The sequence below is a fragment of the Etheostoma cragini genome, chromosome 18 (genome assembly GCF_013103735.1).
Source record: "Etheostoma cragini isolate CJK2018 chromosome 18, CSU_Ecrag_1.0, whole genome shotgun sequence".
NCBI lineage: Eukaryota > Metazoa > Chordata > Actinopteri > Perciformes > Percidae > Etheostoma > Etheostoma cragini.
The window spans coordinates 14,626,280-14,651,076 of record NC_048424.1 but is presented as its reverse complement, the minus strand read 5'-3'; the positions used below and the strand labels follow the sequence as shown (position 1 = coordinate 14,651,076).

At 39.4% G+C, this 24,797-nt stretch overlaps 1 protein-coding gene across 4 annotated transcripts in view; it reads right to left on the bottom strand.

The window, feature by feature from the left end:
• Positions 1 to 24,797, bottom strand: part of mdga2a (MAM domain containing glycosylphosphatidylinositol anchor 2a) — a 174,024-nt gene that overhangs the window by 30,867 nt on the left and 118,360 nt on the right. For all 4 annotated transcript variants that reach the window (XM_034900955.1, XM_034900954.1, XM_034900956.1 and 1 more), the window contains 2 exons: positions 14,463 to 14,735; positions 4,387 to 4,535 (listed from right to left, as the gene is read on the bottom strand). In XM_034900955.1, the coding sequence (XP_034756846.1) occupies positions 4,387 to 4,535; positions 14,463 to 14,735 (422 nt within the window). The remainder of the gene's footprint in view (positions 1 to 4,386; positions 4,536 to 14,462; positions 14,736 to 24,797) is intronic.

Genomic DNA, 24,797 nt, shown 5'->3' with positions numbered 1-24,797 from the left:
GCCTCATCCTTTTAAAGTTTGATTTTAATCGTGTTCTACGTTTTTCAATTCTTTTATACAGGGACCTTGAACTGACAGGGATTTTATATCTTGTCTTTGCACAATGCAGAGCTCATGAGCAAACCTGTCTTCAGGTGACTAAGCTCAGGTATCACACAAAAAATTTGCTGGCACTTTTCATGTCTTTTGATACAATGTAGCCCCTCCGAAATTCAGAGAAACAAGGTTTTTTTACGGCATTTGCTGCGGGCAAAGAGAATAAAAGTGGGGCACTTTTATCCTTCAGGATCAGTTTAAGGGGAAGGGCTGCTCAAAAACAAATTATAGTTTCTGCATCCCAATTAGTGACTTTACATGCCCTTCTCAGTCAAAAGAAAAGACAAAGTGTGTTGCCAGCAGAGAGAGATAGAGTGAATGATAGCATGATAGCATTTGACCAGAGTCAGTGTGTATTTGTGTAGGTGTGTGTGTGTGTGTGTGTGTGTGTGTGTGTGTGTGTGTGTGTGTGTGAGAGCGAGAACAATACCAATTAAGTAATTACTTAGAGTCTGGATGATCCACAATTATGGGGTGCAAGTTTTCACCACCATTAGTTTGCAGGTAAATAGAGTGTTTTGTCTGCCACTGGTAATTGCAGAAGGAGCACTTATCCATACCTATCTTTTTAAACATTTTAGTACAAAAGGCATGGCAGCTAATTGCCATAAATTACAGTGTTGGTCTATACACTGAGTGTGTTTGAACATTCTAAAAAAGGATGGATCATTAAACTATAAGAGTGAAAATGACCTTTCTATACAAATGGTGACTAAAAAGTGCATCTTCTGTTTCCAACTAAAGACACACAGATGCGTACAACATGACACATCATCCCATTTCTGGTTTACAGTAGTGTCAGTGATAGGCAAATGAAAGATTCAGAAGGTATTTGTACACATGACACATTACATCATGGGATCACATGTTAGCAGTGGTGCGAATACATATGTGTGCATTTAAACTACATATACTGAATCTATTAATCTGTGCCCACAAGCCGTTTTGCAATGAAACCGGTGTGTAGAACATTTAAAGCACCTATCCTGAATAATGTGTTTTAAGGAACCCCTCTTGTGGAAAATAAGATTTCCATGTCTTTTTGGAAGTGCTTTCGAGAGCGCAGACGCAGAAGACCCGGAAACGCTGACCAATCAGAGCAAATTGGGCTTTTCAGAGGGGGACTTAAACAGACGGGCGCTAAAACAGGATGTTTTTGACCAAGGGTGAATACAGGTATATTCAGTTAGGCAGTCTGAGTGTTTTTTATATTTAAGCATGTAAACATGTTCTAGTAGAAACATAAAATACAAGCATGAACCTAAAAATGAGCATCATATAGAATCTAAAGGAGTGGTAAGGACAAAAACAAAAGGTGTCACGATAATGGCCACAACATTCCATTAATTTTTTATTTTAAATGGATTTGATGTCGGATTGTAATGGGAGCACTATGCCAATTTACTTGAAGAAGTTGAATGTCTTGGAGTTTGTATCTGACCTCATTATCTTTCCAAACTTCCCACATCATATTGCTTGCTTTTGCTTTGTTTAGGTGGTTGTGTAGGGCTGCGAGCATAAATAAAGGTATTACAATATACTAGTCTCTAACAGGAGACTGGTGTGTGTCTGTGTGTGTATGTCCTAAAGCTCCAGGCAGATGGAGACCTTAAACACTGACTCAAACTCCTAACAACAAATGGAAACAAGTAGTTAAATTTATTCTATATCAAAAAGGATACATTTTCAAGTTAAATTCAAACTTGAGATGCTGATTACAAAACCTTTAACTTTTCAGACGTTTTAAATCGTACACATGTTAATTTAATTTTGGATTTTGACTTAATTTTCATTCCCATTAATGCTCACTGAACCCCCGGGTGTGCGCTCAATTAAGGTTTCTATATACATCCCATTAATTTTTCATTCCGCAAATCTTCCCCACAAAGGCATAGCGCCATATTGATTTCATTTGATTTGATTGTGCCAGTTCACAGGGCAAAAAACAGCTGGATTGATCAAAGCGATAGCAGGAGCCACAAAAACAATCAAAGTGACACTGTATTGTTAGACGAGGGCTGATCTACTGTAGATTGTCTGCATGTAAGACGTATGGCTCCTATTGATCTGCCTGCACGCCCTGACTTGACAGATCAATTGAAAAAGACAAAAGAGAAAGAGGAAGAGGAAAAGGAAGAGACAGAAGAAGCAGTTCCAAGTGGGCAAGATGTAGGTTGAAAAAGTTGTCTTATAGGGGTTCTATGAAGTCAATCAAGCATCTGGACGGCAGAGGAAGCTTTGAAGTAGCCGGCTGCAGTATCAAAACAAGGCCAGATGTCACACATTACCATTGCATCCTTGACAGGTGCGGTCATTTGTGTTTTGTGATTCTCGACAGTGAAATGCCTTTCAGCTAGAGCTTCCTTCCCATCTCCCCTCCAGCCAGACTGTCTCTCACGAGAGCACTGGACGATAACACAAAGCAATCCATTACAGAGGCGTAAGGTCTACCGGCTCCAAGTATCAATTCAAAGGAGAAAATAATTCTCAGAGAATGTCAAGGGAGCTGCTGCTGGATCTATAAATAGATCGAAGTAATGTAGTCCACGTGCCGAAGCTTTTTTACCTCACCACTCTTTCACAGTCAGTCTGGGGTGTTTCTGTATTTATTTATTTATAAAAAAAGCCTCTCCTACTCATTTCTTTCATTATCTCACTCATTTCCTCAATGCCTTGATTTGTTTGCCTTTTTCCGGCTTCAACTCCTCCTCACCAAAAGGCATTTAAAAAAAAAAACGTATTATTCGTCTAAATCAATACTCAAAGCTGAGACTGAATCCATCATAGAGGGTATACTGTATAGTACCATGAAAAAGTCAGTGGATTTTCCTTACGGCAAATAATCTCTTTCATCTAAGACAATGGCAGATTGGTTGTTGTCCCTTTAAGAAAGGATATATGGTCACAAAATGTACCCTCCTGAGATATCAAGGCAAGAAGGTGGAAAGCAATTCATTTGCCTAAACACTGACTGTGTGCTAACACAGATTGGTGCAAGGACATTCTCTTTTTAATAAACAAATGCAGAAAAGGTTTAAATGCTATCTGCTCTCATACAGATGCAGACATTGTAATCTGTTAAAAACAAAACTGCGCAGGTCCAGATGTAAATAGGAAAGGCAAATGTATATTCCTGGCAAGTTTTCAGACAAATGCTTGGCAAGCGTAAACGTGGGCTCCGCAATGCACAACATCATCTGTTACCAAACAGACCAACTGAGTTAGTTGACAGAAAAATCATTACGCTACACAAACATAACTGGTTTAGAATGTGTTTTCAAGCTTCAATTCCTTGAGGGTGTAGTGTGAAACAAACATGAAATTATATTATTCATTGCAAACCCAACTGTCAGGATATTCTCGCTAATTCTGAGCAGAACTGAGATGGATTTAGCATTGCAGCATGCGCTACATTTCTTTGATGTATGCTCTTATAACAAAATAGCTTCTGAATAGCGGCTTAGTGCTGTAATGCAATGTAACCTAAAAATCAGCGGTGTTTATGAAGCTAGTTCACTATTTACAACTTTATGTAAACTGAGGGGGGTGCTACACCTGCTGCTGCTGTAATAAAAAACTATAAAGATAATTGTTCCATACTGCCATGGTGAGACAAAGGGAGAGATGGGAGATAGATAGAGAGGAAGGTACACATTGATTGCCAAAGAGAGAAAATGTAACCATACAATCCATCAATGCTACCAGCATCTGAAGAGTTTACTTGAGAAGCTTGGAAAACAGAAGCTATGCTTGCTCTTTCTCTCAGCGGGGTTCCCTTCCACTTCTCTGACTGCACTTCTGGTGAATAGCAAAAACTGAAGCAATTCGTGGAAACCACAGAACTTGTTCAAACATCCGACCCTAAAAGGTTCTTAGTCATTCTGCCAGGCCCACAGAGGCTCATTCACATCCTTCAAAACTGCAAAATAAGACAATCAATGGATCGAGGCGTAATATTGGCACTGTCAAATTGAAAACATGCAAGCTGTGCAAACATTTCTATTACATAAATTGGCAATAAGAAAGGTGTTTACGGCCCCACGGCACAAAACGACTCCAAGTCATCTAAGAAGGGTCAAAATGACCAATATCAACCATTATTGTACTAGAGACAACATTGCTGGCTTTAAAAACTTGTGTTCTGGCTGTAACAAAAGCCCCCTGACAATAGATTTCTGTGGGACTAAATAACACTTTTTACTGCAGCCAGCATTTCAATGATGCACACAGGGAAAAAGAGAACAATCCGTAGGCATGAGGGTGAGTGCTCAGATAGACAACTTATCCTACCTGTCTGATGCCTAGTCTGTAGGCGACAATGCGGTCCACGGCGTTGGGGTTCATTTGGGTCCACTGGAGCTTGAAGCCATATACTCTGGGCCTGTTCTGCCACAGAGGGCTGTAGGTGTCATAGTAAAACTCCACAGGATAGGCCTTGCCTGGAGAGAAAGCAGATTGTTAACAATACGTAATACTTTAAAGCTCACTTAAGATAAAAAAAAAATGAAGAAATAAAATGTATTCCATTACCCATACTATTTAGTGCGCTAGAAAAGTATTTTTATGGACCAATACATAGTGTGTCAAATGCAGTATGCCCCAAAACACAAAAACTTCCTATTGCATCTGGTCGGACGTTTGCAGTTTGCAAGCCAGCGTGCTTTTCTGGCTATTCTTACCAACAATCCTTTGCACAGCATATATGAACAGGAGGGTGAAAGTTCAAGGCGTTGTTTTATGAAGAAGTAGCATTTCCCAACTTTAAACTGCATGCAACAGCACATACTTTGTAAGAGGCGCTGCTGTACATACTACAAGGAAAAAGTATGTGATTTGGAACTCAGCTGTCTAGAAATCATATGTAGCGGACATTAAATGTCTCAGAAAGCGGAACAAGGTAACAAAGGCTGCCATCCCTGGTAAGGATGATATTGAAGTGTTTAAGTCGCTAGGGCAACAGTGGTCCTGTCTGGTCGTTGCGGTGTCCCTTTATCACTGCTTAGAAACTTAACATAAAGTATACTATGAGCAATCTATTTTGGATTATTTTGACCACGTTAAAATCCAACTGATGTCAAACTGTCAGACATTGCATGATAGAGAGATGCAAAACACACTAAGCCTTGACAATGACTGGAATGTTTGTGTGGACAACTGAAAACAATAACCAAAACAAAGAAAAACGCTGAGGTATTGGCACTGTTGTGAGGACTCATAGCCCCACGACAGCATGCCAATGTCACTGGGAACTTCTTTCTGGATGTTTTTGCCTAATAAACACACTAACACTGACACATTTGTAGAATGTTATGGATGGCATATTTAAAAAATGCATTATTTTGACAGTAAGTTGGTATGAATTGAAATTGGTTAAAAAAAAGCAAACAGTACTGATTTTGAAGGTTTGAAAGGTTAGTGTGATTAGGGCATTAGTCAAATAGATGTGAATTCTAACTGTAACCACCGAAAGTTGCTTAGTTATGAGATCTCAGTTATTTGCTTGCATCTGTATGCATTACAGGCCAGCTCTGCTCTGCTGCAGTGGTTTATATAGCACACTGTGCCGGCTTGGAGTGTAAATGTTTCATTGGTGTACATAGTGACACTTCTTTAAAGCCAAAAGGAATGCTGAATGAAAATGTACAGTATCTCTCATCTTTGCTATGTTCTGTTTGTTCTATTTTTAGCCGCTCCATACGATATTCCTTGCTGCTGCTAATGACCCATTTTTCCCTGAAGGATCATTACAGTTTCATCTTATGTTACTTGACAGAGTGCTTTCCTGGCATTGAATTAAAGCGTGTACCTCATTGTAGTACCTCGTTCTTTTCAAATAAATAAAATGAATAAAAGAATAACTATAAGAAAAATATGAATGCGAAAAAAAACTCCACAGAAAGGTATAGGAAAAAGCCACGGCTTGTCAGTCCCGAAGAAGAAGTTTACATTCTATGCAATCGCAGATCCTATAGCGCACAATGCTTTTACCCTCAAATAACTTCCTCGCTATAAATTATTTCATACAGATGGATCCAGACTACCACAGAGATCCTTACAAAGCTTTTCCTTCAATTACACAGTTTGCTTTGCTGAAAATCTGCGAGGATGTATTTCTAGACATCGTTGCATGGACTGAATCCGTCTTTAAGATTTTCAACTTTCCAGTCCCAGCCTGCAAGCTGATTTCTGACAGCTGAAGCAAAAGCTGGGAGAACATTGTATTTTAATCAAGATCCAGGAACGAGCCTACATCATGACCTTCCAGGCAAAGAATAGTAATTCACCTCAATGACACGTTGTTGTGTTTGCCCCTCTGTCATTTGGCCTGGGTTATTGAATGATGACAATACCCAAGGCAGATGATTTGTAATAGCCATGGAGAGGACACTGGAGCCCCCATTGTTAGCTCAAACAAAAGCAGGACTGGGATTTGATGTGGAAAGGCAGCAAGTGGTTGATGTATGTCAGGCAATTACACAAACCTGTCAAGTTAGTTTATGTCATTGATTAATTATATCAGATTTAGTTATCTCCAGGCTCTCTACCTGTTGGCTCTTTAGTGTGAACAGATTCTTGAACCCCTTAGTTTCCTTAGATTTGAGGTATGACACTCAGGGGAGCAAATACTGAGGACTCAGGAGTTTGTGGAGTCTAAAGAGTTATCTGTTTGGTTTTTCAGGAATTCAGTAAACTAGTTGTTCTTAACTCTTTTTTGGAAGAAAAAAATGTTTTATGGAAACAAGGATAGCCAGAATGTGAAATTGTGACATTTTAAAGGGAAATCAACTAATTTGAATGGAATCACCACAATAAGTCAATTTGCTTGTGGGGGCGCCCCCACAAGCAAATTGAAGCCCCACACATTATTTATGTTGAGTTCAACTTTATTGACATATATAAAACCGTCTTGACATTGCTGATATCTGAGGAAAGTGAGAGTCTAGATTACAAAATGGTGGAAGCACATCTTGTTGTGGCTTACTGCGTTGCATGATTCATATTTATAATCCCTTCTCCATCAAAATTCAAACTGCTCCACAAGACAGGCATGGTTCTCAGACAGTTATGAGACAGGCATCCATGGTACAAATGTTTCCTAAGCAAAGGTATTGCTTTGTTAGTAGATGGGTGTACAGTGCAGATGTACAGTGTTGGGGTAAAGCCGGACATTTCACCAGATGTTGTTTTAGTTGATTTGTTTTAAGAAATACAAACAAGCCAGAATGGTGTAACCAGATCGTACAACAGCATTGAGGGAAAAAGTCTGGCAATGCAAGACCAGCTTGCTGAGTCACTTTCTGGTGGTTATCAGGCCTTAACGCTGGTGATCGTCCAAGAAAAGAGCAAAACCAACAACTCCAATGCCTGATGCAATGTTCATTAAAATGAACACTAGCACTGTAGGTTGTTTGGAGTCGATCCCACATACACAACTGTGACGCCATAAATACTCACTAATTGATTCATAGATGAAGATATTCCCACAATTACACGTGTTACATTTACAGAAAAAAGGAATTTACTTTGAGAATTTAAGTGATCTGTGTCTTTAACAGGAACGAATAAGCTTGAGGCTGAGTGCCACAGGCAGTATTTCAACGTCTCTGGTCTTTCCATGGAGTCTGTTGACACAAAGCGTAACGCCAGCCTTATTCTTGAAGGATAATTCATGTGACGTTAGAAGAGGACAATCAGTGCTAGGGAAATCTGACTGTGAACTCTGCTGTATAATCATGGAACATTAGCACATTTCATAATTTATTTGATTACATTGTACTCAAGTTAAGTTCTAAAAGCATGCTCTTCAGATATAACCATTAAAATGCAAACAAATCAAAAGCAGTGAGGAGTCTTTGAAGGAAGAAAAAAACCCAAATTAGCAGTTACCTTTGGGAGTGTGACTGGTTTGACCAACACTCATAATTGTCCATAATAATGAGCCCAAATCAACACTGAGGCCATTTTATTTTCCATTTTCAAAAATTAAATTACATTAATTATGCTTTGGGCAGCCTACTGAAGAACGCTTAGCCTTTGTATAGATACAGCTATTTAAAATACAATATTGTAATCTGAGGGAAAGGAACAATCATTCATCAGCCAGATAAAATCATTTAATGCAGGTCGAACGATTCTGTTTTAGAGCTGATGAACTGATAAGACAAACTTGCTAAAAACTAGGAAAACATGTTTCCCAACCAAAAGAATGTAAGCATAATTACTGTCTGCACTGTATGCAGCTGTGTTTACAGCACACTGTACAGTAAATGTTACATAAGCCAGCCTGGCAGGTACTGTCAGTTTTGTTCATGCTGATTATACTTTATAATAATGCTGATAAAGAAAAGAAGAGACTGTATTTTCCAGTAGAGCACAGGCACTTAAGGTTAATTAAAGTGTCTCATATCATTGTAATTTTCATAATATGTCTTTAAAGATTCCCACAAAGTCTCTGTTTGAGGAACACAACTAAAAAGATTGTGTTATTGTGATTGTGCTATACTTAATCCCTTTAGCTTTGTAAGTGTTTTATTCTATTCTATTTCAGCAAATGGTTGTCTTTGAGAAAAATCTATTAAATTTACATTTCTTAGAGCATAATTACAACAAAAGCAGACATTGTCGCAAACTCACAAGTGAATTGATGTCTTTTACTCAAATATACAATCTAATGTAACGTTGGCTCTCAATCCTAATAATACTTTATGAGTGGTGAAGCACATAACCTAACCCACTTACACCCCTTGAAACAGATAACCCTTGATGTGGGAGACATCAAACATAAAGCACAAAAGGCTTAATTGATTTAAAGGAAATCCTGTTTATAACAGTGAAACCAATGCAATGATTTATAACAGCTCAGTACAACCCTTCAGGCAAGAAATTGACCTTGTTTGCAGACTTCTTTTTCATTTTTAAGGGTTTATGAACATGCCTTCTTCTTATGAAAGTGCCATATGCTGCTATATGGTGCTGGACCGATGTGTGATGTAGGCTTGTGTGGCACAAATGACGCTTACATATGGATGCACAGCTGGCCAAGACAAACCCAAGACCACGATATGAATAGCTAACTGACTATAGGGGAAAGAAATTAAAGACATAGCAGTCGGTGGTAATCGCCCTGTTGTGTCCTTCTGGGATAGAAAATAAATCTTTCTGTGGCTTTAAAAAAAAAGGAAGATAGCAGTGAACTTGTAATGAGTCACTTTCCCATTATTAAGCTCAATCTTCCTGAACTTTCTCCCTCCTTGCCTCCGTCCACTTGAACAAAACAACCCCCAATAAAACAAAGATTTCTGATCATTGATCATATTATCTGGGATAAATGTATTTGTCTTGACCCACTGTGACATTGGATTTTATCCTTCTTGGTAAATATCTAGAGTGACTATATTGTGAAATTGTATTAGTTTAATAAAAGAATAAGAACCACAAAAAATAGGGCAGAGAAAAATGAAATAGACAGAGAAAAAGCAGAGTAGATTGTGTCTGTTGTTGAAGCCTGATAGACTTTCAGTCTGACCACAGATAACACTGTTGATATGCTGGCATTTTACTCTGACCATGTAACGTCAGGATCCATCAATGTCTTTATGTCTCTTTGAGCTGTGGAAAGTGTTGAACATCATCCACCATTTACTGCAGGGGTGAAACTTAACCCAGGTAAACAAGGCACAGACTATAAAGGCACAAATGTTCATGGGCTATGCTTTCTAACCCCTGAGATAGAGGAATGTACAGGTATAACGGTAAAATCAATTTAGTTTTTTTCTTTCACTTGAAGAGATAAAAAATGATGAAGACAAAAATAACCCACACAACCACTAAAAGACATCAGATTGAACTACTGAAGCTCAAAAACGCCCAAGAGGCCTATTTGAAAAACACCTGCTCAGGAGCCCAACAAACACAACAAATAAATCAAGATGACATAAACATTACCAAAACAGATGATGGATCAAATAATAATATATCAAAATAGACTGCAGAATGGAAATAAAATGACAGTGTGAGAGAGAGGGTGTGGTATGTGTGTGTGTGTCATACTACAATGAATACATTTCCTTCTAAAACAATATATCATTGCAGCCAACTCTGTGCACCATGTTCCACAATGTAATTCATGCATCATTAAGAACAATAGCTACAATAAAAAGGGAAACTGGGACCATACAAGCAAATCATTGTGTAGAATAGGAATTCATTTCATGAGAAAACTCGCAAAATGCAGACAATGGATATCTGAACATTGTCCCTGAGAATGTACTTGTTCTTCTCTTCTAACTCATGTCACAGCCAAAAAGAGGAATTAAACATTGGAAAATGAGAAACATTGTCTCCCCTTTCTTTCTGAATTTTGGTTTCCAGCAAAACTGCAGTATGCATTGTTTGGGAGACGGATCAATGAAGACAAAGAGGGAGAGGCAGTGTGGACTAGCTCTGCAGAATGTGTTGTTTCATTATAAATTCTAGTTTTGCACTGATCAGACAAATGCAGTGCTATAAAGGGGCACTCCACGGATTTTACACATAGAGTTCAGTTTACTTGTCATGGTCAGTCCTACTCAGCTCAGTTGTATCATTATTCATGTGGCTCTGGGAGGAGCTTTTGTAAAGTTTAAAAATAACTCAAATGATGACATTGGGGTTGTCTCACCTTGAGTCTGAAAACTTTAATAGAAATCCTGCGATACAAACTGGAGGTTTGAAAAAAGTGTTGTAGATAAAGACATAGGGGGTCTAGTGAAAGATGCTGTTGACTGTCATGAACAAATCACTTTGTATCTGTCTTTTTTAAGTCCCACAAGTTTATGAAGTGCAATAATAAATGGAATGACGGAATACACCTTTAAATTTTATGTCTGTGTATTCTGTGACCTGTGTTTCACACAATCACTCCTTCATCAGTACACATTTGTAGCTTAAGGACAGGATGTACAGTAAATGCAGACTCTTACATAAAATATTGACTGAATCACACTGGAATAAAATCCCAGATGAAAAGCAGCAAAGAGTTCAATATTCTTTTCTTAATCTCCCAACTCCAACTATTTAGAAGATCATAATTTCAGCATTTGCTAAAAAGTCAGGCATCCCATGACAGAGAATCTGAGCCAAAGCTCAGTGGTACACATTACATCCCTCTGAGGGGTCTCTCCCCTGGTGCAATTTAATGGCCAACTTGGCCAATACGGTCGACTTACTGTTTCCACAGATGTCCCAATGGCTTGGCACATGGGCATCCATGCACATGCACACACACTCTCCCCTGGCACAGTACACTTTTTGAGGCAACAATATTTATATAAGCCAAAGTAGGGCCAAATGCCCGACTTTGGTGAGCTTGCATGTCTGTCGGCATGGTAACATGTATGTTTTGCATAGTATGTTAACTGGAATGGTGTGTTTAATCAAGCCACAGTGGCCTCAAAACCTCTGACTTCTGACTTTATTACCTGCCGCAGCAGAAAAGAATTCTAGAGAAAACACTGTACTAAATACTGTTGATCTCATTTGTAGCTATTGAATTTCAGCATAAAATGACAAAAAAAAAATCTTAACGAATAAGAGCTGGAGTTAAGGGAATGGGGCATGCCAGATTTCATGGATGGTGGGAGGAACAAAAGTGGATTTTCTGCACCATGCTCCTGCACTCAGGGGGTTACGAAAAGAGCCTCCATACCTTTGGCAACCACTGAGTCCAGATGGTGGGAATCTGGAGCATTGGGCGGGAGGAAAGGCGCGATGGTGGGAGAGAGAGGGAATGGTGGATGGAGGATGAAAGGGAAGAAAGGGGAGTGGAGATAGGAAGAGGGGAGATGGAACATGAGCAATAGCAGGCAAAACCCCAGGCCTGTTGAGAAAAACAAATGGCTGGAGGGGACTATCTGCTTCTGTCTCTTTGCTCTACCTGTTTCATCAGGGAAGACTGATTTATGACACGCACAAGGGGGGTGCCCATCTTTCTCTCTCTGGAGACAATAGAGAGACATTTAAAATGAGGAAGATGAAGAATGAGGGTAAGCAAACATGGACAAAGAGAGACAGAAACAGCAAGAGAGGAAATCAAGTGCAAAAAAAGGTAGGATTAGAAGACAGCAAACGATGAGTGAAGTAGATACTACAAAAGAGGAGAGCAACCTTAGTGGCAGAGGATCAAAGTGACAAATACTCCCCCTGTGACCCTTCAGCTCCTGTCTCTAATGGGAGGTCTGGGAGATTGAAACATCGGCCAGAGTTCCTGCGGTAACTCAACGTGGCCAAACTAATTTGATCCTGTCATAACAACCAACAAGAAGAAACTTCCATCTTTTGGTGAAAAAAAAGGAGCTAATAAAACAGCAGGAAGGGGGTGTGAGTATTATCTGAAAGAACAGGTTTACTATGTGAGACTGAGAAAGAGGCAACATGATTGATGTGTCATATTGATGTATTTTGTATTTATTTATTTCACTCTTCTTTAAAAAACAGTTATCACACACAGAGGCATACATGCAATTAAAACACAGAGTGATTTGGACTGTTATTTGTTTGAGGAGCCAATTTTTACTAGCAAAGATATTCACGGTGAATACTTAACTTGAGTGCATTCGCAAGGAAAGGAAATAGTACTCATACTAATACTTGTACTTAAGTAGAAGTACAGGTACTTGTGTTAAAAAAATACTCTGGTAAATGCAGAACTACTGATTTAACTTCTATTTGGCTATTTGGGAAGAAACCAAAGGATAAAATATGAATTAGGCAGACATTAATTAAGAAGTTGATACCTACTATCTCAAACATCTCTCTACGATAAGGCCGAGGATGATTGGGAATGTCTTGCTGCTTCTCTACCGAATCTCTGGGATCTCCGTTTTCTTCATTTTCAATCATGTCGCCCTCCATACTCAATTCAATTCAATTTTATTTATAGTATAAATTCATAACAAGAGTTTTCTCAAGAAACTGTACAGATAGAGTGGGTCTAGACCACACTCCAGAATTTACAAGGACCCAACAGTTCCAGTAGTTTCCTCCAGAGCAAGCAACAGTGCAACAGTGGCGAGGAAAAACTCCTTGTTAGTCAGGACTAGATTAGGACTGTGTTTAAAGCTGATTCTGGTGTCCAACTTTACTCCAGGTGTGTCTGTTAAAACATGGACGGAGACAACTTCTCTCTTTTGATGCTTACAATCAAGCAACTTCCAACCTAGCAAGTAACAGGTGAAGAACACAAACAACAAAATCACTAGCTAACTAACTAACTTTAAATGTGTTAAATGACCAATACAACAACAGGCTTAAATGAACTGACAACATAAGTTATATGACTTACAGTTCTCAAAGACGCACACACACAATCTCAACTGATTATCCTCCAGACAGCTAGTCTCTTTTTCTCTTCTATCAGTTTTTTCTCCTCAACAACCTCTTGTACAAAACTAAAGAAACGGGCCAATTTTGTAAAATGTAAGGAGTAAAAAGTACCGATATAGGTGTTAAAATGTAAGGAGTAAAAGTAAAAAGGTGTCCCAAAAAAAAAAAGTAAAGTAAAAATATCAGTGTTACTTTCATTAAACACATTGGTTAGTCCTCATCCTAGAAGCTTTCTCGCTTTATTTCCCGGGCCCTATCTTGAACCCAGCGCAGCTGCAATGCCTAATGCAAGTGTCTTTGCTAGTTTAAGACCGACGCAGTTGTCAATTCATACTTGGTTTACATAACAAAAGCACCTGCGCCCATCTTTGTGCCCACGGGCGTGCTGGTCTTACAGGGAGGTGTGTTCAGGTGCATTCTTGGCGTATTGCTATCTTGAGGCAGTGGGAAGTGATCGCGCCATTGACGAACAGAAACCTGGTCTGAAGTAAATAACGCAGCATTTCATTGTTATTTTATTTGCGCATTAGTAAAATTTGCCTAGGCTCGTGCACATGCTTGTTACAAACTCAGGGACGTGCAGCACAGGGCCATATCAGCCCTGCTGCATTCAGGTGCTGCAGGGATTTTATGAATTGAAGGAGAAGCTTTTCATACATTATGAAAAACAGGAATTTTTAATTTTAGAAGCATGTTGAGTCAGGGACAGTCATAAAAATAAAAACAACTGCGGGTTTTCAGACCAGACTGAAGGCAATATAAACAGTCACCGACTAAAAACTAAAATCTGTGTTTTTCTACCTTTGTCTGAAATTGAGGACCCACTGTTTAAAAACTACCAAGCGACAAATCAGCTCCTATTATCATTATAAACAGTATGTGCTGAGCAAGAAAAGGAAAGGCTAACAGGCATAGCAACAGTAACTAAGGCCTTAGAGAACACTCAATTCCAAACAGTATTAAAAAATGAAAAGGAGAAATCTTTAATGACTAACACTTCTTACCTGTAACCTGGAAGGTGCATTTGCCTGCTCCGGCCTCATTGATGACGTTACAGGTGTACTCCCCCCAGCCATCTCGATTAAGGCTGCGGATGGTATAATCTGTCTCGTCTCTTTGGGCATCAAAGGCTCCGGCGTGGAGCAGCCGGTTTGATAGGAGCCACTCGAATCGCAGCACGCGGGAAGGGTGGGCTCGCAGGACCCTGCAGGACATCACAACAGACCTCCCCAGGCCCTGACGCATCTCCATGTAAACCGGCTCCACCGTTGGAGGGTCTGAATGGCAGACAGAAGGGATCAGATGAGGGACAGAAAAGTCGGTCAAGGATGTTAGTGCAGTGGATGAATGGATTGATATAAAAGAACACGAAACAAAAGCTTTTGATAAAAAGGGAGGAAGTGGGCGGAAGGTGAGATGACGTCTATACAAGACAGATGCTTATGCAGAGGCCCTCTCGGTCAGACTGTCAGAATAGTTGTGGTATGAGATACAAAAACTAAAACTAAACAAGGACATGTTATAAAAGTGTGAAAGCAAAAGGAAAATGGCTCTGACCGATGTAGTCAAAGCTAGCTGAAGACCTAAAGACATAACTGGAAATAAAATAGAAGTTTTTTGAATGAAAACCAACTCATATTTAAATCATGCACTGACACAGAAAGGCAGTGAAATATTTTTGAGGACAGTCCAATTTTGGAACATGAATGGGAGTGGTGAGCCAGGGGAGAAAAAGGTGAAATTGAAGCATATTGCAAGTAAACTCTAAACAATCAGAACTGCAATGTCAATACACCGAAGAATGACGAGTGAAAACAATTGTAGGGAGAACAGCAAGGGGTGCAGAAAGATCAATTTTGCAGAAAACTTGAACAATGTTATTTACAAAATCAGTCACAGTTCATGGGGAAATTGGTGAGATGATGATGAAGTGCATCTCAAGACTTCAAAATTGAAAATTAATAACTTATTTTAGTATCTGACAGGATTTACCTCTTCCACCACACAGACAACCTGGTGGTTAAAAAATTAAGCCAGGCGTCTCAGAACGAAGAGAGGAACTGAATGTGACTTCAGTGCAACCCAGACCCTTCCTCATGCGCAATTCTATATGCTATCTTATGTTAAATGTATGTTTGATTATGTGTATGGTAACAAAACGTGTATTTGTGAAGACAAATTTGTGTAAGTGCCTAAAATGGTTATGAATAATTTCCCCATCTTAAGCATCTTTGTTCTTGACATGCTCATACAGATGCTTGACAAAAGCCATGGCGTGGCTTAAAAAACAACAGGGAACGCTGAGGAGGAAAGACAGAATGACACAATGCAGCTTAATTGCCTGAAATTTGCATATTTTATGACAGAGTAAAGGGTAATGGGTTGCTATAGCCAGGGCTGGGTTACTTTTTTTAAATGTAATATGTTACAGATCCCTGATTACCTGACTGAAACTGTGATCTGCAACATAATCTCCTACATTATTCACACGCATTACTATAATCTAATTACAGAGCCTTCCAATCTTAATAGGATAAGCAATTAAATGAACAGTTTATTAAAATGTACAGTATATAATTTTGAATTTATTTATGAATTTAATTGCAACCTTAATCAGCCATATTTTTTAAAGGTCCCATATTGTGCTCATTTTCAGGTTCATACTTGTATTTTGGATTTCTACTAGAAAATGTTGATATGCTTTCAAAAAAAACATTATTTTTCTTACGCTTTTTTTGTCTGAATAGCCCTGTAGAACCCTAACCCTCTGTCTGAAACGCTCCATTTTAGCACCTCCTTTTGGTCTCTTTAAATTAAACTCCCGGAAAAAATCCCAGTTTAGTTTGATTGGTCTTCTGAATCTTTACTCTGAATCTGTGCACCATTGTTGCAGCTGGGAAATGACTAGAACGGTACTGTAGCAGCACGTCCTATATATACACTAATAATGTATACTTTATTAATCCCGCAAGGGGAAATTACAATTTACACTCTGTTTTTACTACACACACAGGCCTGAATTACACACACATGCACAGATGTCAGAGTGAGGGAAGCTGTCCATGGAAAGGCAGCCCGAGCAGTTGGGGGTTTGATGCCTTGCTCAAGAGCACATTGGCAGTGCCCAGGAGGTGAACAGGTACGTCTCCAGCTACCAGTCCCCTGCCATACTTCGGTCCATATGGGGACTTGAATCGGCAACCCTCCGGTTCCCAACCCAAACCCCTACTGACTTAGCTACTGCCACATCAGTCACTATAGTTAGACATACAGTGGGGCTCAAAAGTTTGGGCACCCTAGGTAAAAAATTGGCTTAATGTGCATAAGAAAGCCAAGAAAAGATGGGAAAATCTCCGAAAGGGATCAAATGACAGATCAAACATTCGTAAAATATGTCACAAAAAGGTAGAATTTATTTCCGTCATTTACACTTTCAAAATAACAGAAAACAAAAAATGGCGTCTGCAAAGGTTTGGGCACCCTGCAGAGTTAATACCTTGTACTCCCCTCTTTGGCGACTATCACAGCTTGGAAACGCTTCTTGTAGCAAGCTAAGAGTCTTTCAATTCTTGTTTGAGGTATCTTCGCCCATTCTTCCTTCAAAAGGTCTTCCAGTTCTTTGAGATTTCTGGGCTTTCTGTCATGCACTGCTCTTTTAAGGTCTATCTGTTGATTTTCAATTATGTTGAGGTCAGGAGATTGTGAAGGCCATGGCAAAACCTTCAGTTTATGCCTCTTGATGTAATCCACCGTGGATTTTGAGATGTGTTTAGGATCATTATCCATTTGTAGAAGCCATCCTCTCTTTAACTTCAGCTTTTTCACAGATGGCATCAAGTTAGCGTCCAAAATATAACTTGGACAGATGTTCTTTTCATTAAAGTCTGTTCCTTTTCTTCTCCAATGTACCTTAGTTCATTCTGACCAAAAAGTTCTATTTTAACCTCATCAGTCCACATAACTTGTTTCCACAATGCATCTGGCTTGTCTATATGTTCATTTGCAAACGCTGATTTTGTGGTGAGGAAGTAGAAGAGGTTTTTCTTCTGATGACTCTTCCATAAAGACCATGTCTGTACTAGTATCTCTTTATAGTGGAATGGTGTACCACAACTCCAGTGTCTCCAGGTCTTTCTGGATGGATCGTGTAGGCAAACGTGGGTTTGGACTTGCTTTTCTCACAATCCTGCAAGCTGTCCCGTCTGATATTTTTCTTGGTCTTCCAGATCTTGCTTTAACTTCCACTGTTCCTGAGGACTGCCATTTCTTAATTACATTCCGAACAGAGGATATCGGCATCTGAAAACGCTTTGCTATCTTCTTATAGCCTTCTCCTGCTTTGTGACCCTCAACTATTTTCAGTTTCAGTTTTCTAGACAACTGCTTAGAAGAAGCCATGGTGTTGATTGTTTGGGCAAGGTCAGATGAGTCTGGGCATTTAAAACCCTAAGATTGACATCACCTGGTCTTTCAAGATGATGATTGAGAACAACACATGACACTGTCAGGTCTCAGCTTTCTAAAGGGGGCAGTGCATGCTAGAAACTCTGCAGTGTGCCCAAACTTTTGCAGACACCATTTTTTAGTTTTCTGTTACTTTGAAAGTGTAAATGATGGAAATAAAATCTAACTTTTTATGTGACATATTATATAATGACTAATCTGTCATCTAATGCCTTTTGGAGATTTTTTCCAGCTTTTCTTGGTTTCTTTATGAACATTAATAAAACAATTTACCTGGGGTGCCCAAACTTTCGAGCTCCACTGTTTGAAGTTGTTTCAGTTCCGTTTATGAATCTAGGCTGTGTGAATTTCTTTATGTATTGAACTTTTTTAAACTTTCCCAGTGTTTATACAGCAAGTCTGTCAAAACAGACGTGTAAATCTCACTTTTAAAATTTGGGCCCTTCAAAAAAATGTGGAATATGCTAAAATCTTTCAAGGAATCTAATAAATACTTGCATGTTTTACAGCACACATTTTTGCTGCATTTTCAAAGAAGTTAACTTTCATTTTTGTTTGCCTGTTCTGTACATAATTGAGTTAACGTCAGTCAAGGTGTAGCGCGGGGCAGGTCCTCCATGCCAGTGAGGTGTACTGGGTAAAAGTTGGGCAGTAAAACATCATACTGTATACAAAATGATACACCATCACAATCTAAAGTGAGATCTTAGTTTTCTTATCACACCACACAGAAAAACCTTGAATTCACACAGCAGCTGCTGTGATTAACGGCACATCATTAGATGGGATAATGACTGGCTGAAATGTGATAACTAATAAATCATAACACACAAGATGACAGAAAAAGTAAATAAACCTATTTGTTTTGCAAACAAATATTCAGAGAGGTTTGGAAAAATATAATTAAAAGTTTACCTCCTTCACCTAATGCTGTTCAGAAATCACTTCCTCCTTCAAATGAGCCTTGCCTGGGCTTTTACCCCAACCCAATGGCTTATCCCTTACTCCAAAAGAAGGGTCAGAATTTCTATTTGAAACATTTAAATTGTAGGTTAGTGTGTGGCAGTGAATCACAGCCCAGCTCCACAGCCTCCCTGAGTGGCACTAGACCAAATTGCAGTAAGTGCATTTCCATTGACAGAAAAAGACAAATGAATACAGGCTTTGCATCTGCAGCAAATAGAAAAAAAATATCTTATATAACCAAAACATCCCTTAAACAAGGGCACATGGCTCATCTCCCCCTGTGCATCTCCTGTGAAACAGCTGCCCAGCGAACATGAGGAGAAAAGGAGCGAAAAGGTCCTGTGTAATATTCCCTGAGCAGTGCTCGCCATGGTTAGTGTAGCAGCTAGGGCGGCGAGGGCTCAGAGTTGCTGTGAGTCACAGACTAAGGGAAACCCTGTGCACTGGCTGAGATGTAATCCATCATAAGTCACCAGTGGATACTTTGACAGTAATGTTGAGAAAAACAACATTTAGGAGCACGGAGGCCTTTTCCCCATGGTCCATAAAGACCGCCATCTACAGGGAGGACAGAACAAAGACATGGGTTTGCACGGGGGAAATATTCGTGTGTGTCTTTGAGCGTGTGTGGGAGGCTGAGGTGAATGTGTGTGTGTGTGTTTGTGTGTGTGTGTGCATGCGTGCAGCTGAATTTCTGAAATACTGCTTGACTGGTTTTCAATAAACTTTAACTTCAGTCAGAATGGGCTACATTTTTCTTCCATGTGCCTCAGGTGAGTGTATCAAGAGGACACACAATTCCTGTTGGCAAGCCTGCAAGAGTAGATTGTACTGTAGAGTCTGTGCATGTGCACATGAAGTGTGTTCTGTATATGTGACTGCATATGGTGAAATGTTTGTTTGATTTTTTTTTCTTCTTCGTTTTCACTCCCGAAAGCAACACAATGTTTTCCTCTCATGGCTCAGTACTCAGACCTTTGATTTACATAAAAGTACCAATACTACAACATGAAAATATGCCATGAAAAAGTCCTGAATTCCTTTTTAAATACAACTACGGAACAATTATCTTAATTAATTAAAACTATTCCGTGAAGTGCAGAATAATGCCCCCTGATAAACTGATATTACTTTTGAATAATTATTCACGTACATGAAAAAACAAACAAATAAAGGTCGGCCGCTAACAAAGGTCAGGTGGAAAAAAACAAAGTCTGTATCCTAGCAGAACAACAGTCGAGTTATACTCACTACTCTGCTGCCCTAAAATAATGCTTTATTCTTTGCTGTACACCTGATCAATTGAGAATTTAACCTATACATTTCAGCTTTATGTTGTTAATATTTATTGATGCAAATATTTTTCAACGCCAGCTTACTGTTGTAGCTGTTTAAGGTAGAGCTACTTTTAACTATCTTATAGACAGTTAGCTAGTTTCATCTAGGGGTTTTAACCACTCCTTTGGCTCATAAAATAAATCTGGGGTCGTCGGGAGAGGAATATAATGGGGTAATTCTGATACACATTATTTTTCAGGTTTTGGACTTTGAAATTAATCTTTGCTTTTGTGTGAAATATCAATTAATTTACCTAATTCGGCCACAAACGGTTCTGTTTTTAATGCTAGCTTCCTGAATTTAAATGAAACCATCTGAGATGTTTAGAGCAGAAATCCCTCTTAATAGACACTCAAAGACAACTAAGCACTGTTTTTTGTATGGGGTCTCACACCCAAAAAGTTGAGAACACCTGATTTAATATTTTACAATGTATTGCATTTCATATCATGTTTTTGGAATAAAAAGTGGAATAGTTTCCTCTGAAATGTCGTGGACTATAAGTTTAAAGACGCATAACATTGAAATACCTCAAAATTGTATTTAAGTACAGTACTTCAAAAAAGGTGCTTAGTTACTTTCCACCATTGCTGGTATAGCTGGTGTGATATCGGCGCTCCTTGTTGTCACATCCATTTATTAATTTACAATCTATCAGTATATAACACATGTTGGATTACCATGTAACATGCCAGCACTCAAGCCAAGAAATATGTCAAATAACAGACTCCAGCAGCTGCACGTGGGAGTATAACAGGCCTTGTTTTTGTATGGAAGCAAAAGCATTCTTGTGGGAGAATAACCTTTGTAGCATAACATGCTTCAATATCAAGTCTTGATGGAGGAAATAACATTCATTAGGAAGTCAAACTGGTATATACAGAATATGAAATGATAACTCTGATTCAACTGATTTATAATGTATCCGTGCTGAATAATGCAGGGACACCCTGCTCCGCATCAACGCGCCCTCCTTTCCTCATGCTGCAATCAAACAATGAACTTAAGCACCATCTGCATTACCATATTGTTATTAAAACTTAGGGATAATTTATTAACTTAAATATACAATTAATGATAATCAATGTAGACTCTTCAGAGCAAGGAGAAGCCCGGTGATCCGCTAATAGGTTTAGCTACGTCATTGACCAAGTTATGAATTATTCTGTCTAAGCTGTGTGCAGGCTTCTGTTTACTGTAGGTTCACATGTAGGTTGAGTATACATACTCGCTGACCTTTTCTGGTGTGGTTTAGATGTGGCTGATCCATTCAATATTGTTCCATAAAATAAGGTTATTAAAACGTCATCCCCAAATGCGGTATGTGAGCCCTGCTGTAATGCAAAAGATTAATTTGCTGGCGTTAGGCTAATGTGAATCACTCTAATATGATTCACATTAGAGTGGGCCTCAGGGGCCATCATTGCAGGCCTTCTTGATGCAGACAGGAAAATTCATTAAAGACAATATTCGTGTAATTTTCCTCATTACTTTTGCCCAGCAGTAGCTCTTTATCCTGGTGTGTCTTTTTGATGTATGTCAGATAGCGAGTTGGTGGCTCACGGGGACAGTTGCACAGTTGCATCAGGCAGGTGTCATGGGCAATGTGAGGAGGAACAGAAGGGAAGCCCGGATAAAAGAAACATGTGCATCTGGGCTGAAGTAGAGCTTGATAACTCTCACTCTGACAGACAGTGCTATCTAGGACAGGAGACTGCTCTATACCTCCTTATTCCCTCTATTTCTCTCTGTTTCCTCACTCCCTCTCTCAAGCCCCTGGACCATGCCAAGTCAGTTTGACTAAGAACATTAGGGTGTCACAGCTTGGGATTTGGCGTTTGCAATTCTATTAGAGAGACGACTCTAAAGGCAGACGTCTTCCGTTCCCTCTACCTCTCCTTCTGGCGTCGCCTCCGCCAGCCAACAGATGCAGGTTTTTACATATCAAAGCTGTTGACTTGCCAGAGTCGCTCCTTCACGCCTCTAATGCTCTTTGCTTCATAGGACTGTACCTCGGTCCCTTGATCAACTTACTAAACGCGGCTTTGCACATGGCTCACTACCAAAGGCGGGTGGCTCACGCTGGGATCTGGAAATGCAGGCGAGAAAAGCATCTCTGAGGGATTGGCTTGTGCTTACACACCATGAGACAGGCCAAGAGAAAGAAGGGAGGGGGCATACCGACAGGCGTACAAAGCAAACAACAAAAGCAGGGCCGGATTGTGTTAATAATGTAAATTCTCATGCTGAGAAAGACGAGCAAAGGTCTATGTATCTGGCAAACGCAACAGAGTCAACAGTTGAAGTGTACATGTGGTGGACCCATTTCCTCTGATGCACTCAAATTGTGTTAAAACCATACAACAACTCAAGTGTGGATTGTTTGTGCTTTTAAAACTTGGACTTTGATGCAAAGTATCAATATAAAACAAGAGTCTGATGAGGAGCTGTACTGGCTCTGAAGTGAGAACATGGCGGAATGATTGATTTTACAATACTAAAGCCCTAATAACTCTGTTCATTATGTGTTCGGCGTTTGAAGATGGCGAACAGATGAAAGCGCCATACACCTTCAAAAACTGTAGTGCAAGAGAGTGTTAAAATAATGCACCTCTCATAATGAGAAGTAATTGTGTACTCAGAATAAATTGAGAGGAATAGACAGAACTATCAGGAGTGAATGCATGTGCTTCAGTGTGTGTGTGTGTGTGTGTGTGTGTGTGTGTGTGTGTTTCATCCTATGACGCAACCGTATGCCAAAGCTAATCTATTTGAGCATAGATTGAATGACGTGTGTCTTTCGCATGATGCCTCGGAGTCTGTCTCCCTCCTCCTCGCCTCCTGAGGCATGTCTTCTCCATGTTAGTGTCACTAACAACAGTCACTCTCTGTAAGTGACCTTTGTCCACTGAGATGGAGGGGGAGGAGCGGGAGGGGGGGCGCAGCAGTGTGTGATAGGAGGTGACCTTCCCTGGTTGGGTGTCGGAGTGGAAACATCTTGCCTAAGCACGCTTGATATTGACCTCCACTCTCGGATGGAATCATTCAAAGACTGTGGACCTTTGAGTGAGTTATGCCTTTGCTTCCTGAAAATACATTCAAAGGTTTGTTTTTCATTTTTGACTATATCATTTTGGATTGAACCGGGCCAACAAAGTCTGTAATGAATATACAACTTTGGGCTTTGCATTTTTAGTATTCGTCGTACATTGTGGATAGTTATTTAGTAATTTATAGTTGGAAGGTACTTTTCATCCTCTCCTCCTTTGAGACCATCTGTTATACCAGACAACGGGGAAGGTAGTGATTCAATATACACTGCAGTTTTATCTTTATTTTATTCGTTCTTGTTATTCTTATTTGTAACATCTTGACAAACTTTTCATTTTTATGGTTGCTCTTGATCAAATTGGAGATTTGTTCAGAACTTTACAGGGGACATCTTGACTTCCCTCCTCCTCTACACCGGTTCTTGTTTGTTTGTGTGTGTTATCAAGGCCGAATGTGGTCCAGGAAACGCCTACTGTAGCGAGAACTACCACAGAAGCGGATGTGAGTACTTTGCCACGAGCATACTTTTGTCTTTCTGATGACAGATTGTGTTACTGCAATAGCATCACAACTGTGCAAGATACAGCCACGAAACTTTACATGTGTCAAAATGAAGGCCAAGTTGGAAGATGGGTGTGGTCCGGGCGTAGGAAGTAGGGTGGTAGAAAGTGAGAAGGGGACTGTTTTATAAATAATGTACATCTTGAAAGTCTGCCAGAGTTGAAAGAAAATTTGAGACTTCTTTTCTTCAGCAGTCTGACAAACTACTATTTATCCATAGATTCACTAATTAGATGAGTTCTCCTCCCACACAGTACTGGGATCAGCTGGTCATGTTAATGTTATAATATTCAAGGTGACTAGTCTTGTACTGACTAGACTTTGACTAGACTTTGTATTTGTAGTTCGTGGCAGTTTAAAACCTCTTTTGATTAAATATTTCTTTATTCAAAACACAGCAAAGACTTATCTGGTTACACTATTACACACAGTCCAGTGTACCATGATATGTGCTTATAAGCTAATTTATTCACCAGTAAAATATATATTATATTATATACAGTAGTTGTGTGAAAATAATTCAAGTTGAAAATCCATCAGTTGGTTTAGCAATCGCCTGTGAAGAATGCATTTAATGTTAATAACTTAATAACCTGCAACATCATACTGATAAGGATCAGAGCTCTAGAAAAATGACGTTACCCTGCCAGTTTCCCAGTACAAGGTCTGTGTAATGTCCGATTGAGCTAATCTGTGAATACAGAAGGTCATTGTCTGAAGAATTCACAGCAAATGAACAGGTGGGTGTGTTGATGGTGTTTCACTCATGCGGCTGCCTCAATACCCAGAAGAATGCAAACAAAATTGTTAAGAAAAAGGGGGACTTATGCAAAAACACCGTCAGAAACACCATCTCCAACGAGATATGGGACATGCTTTTGGTAAGTGCCAATGCAAAAATCATCAGACAAATTCAAGTAACGACAAGAGTTGTTGTTGTCTATGACTAAATTAAGAAC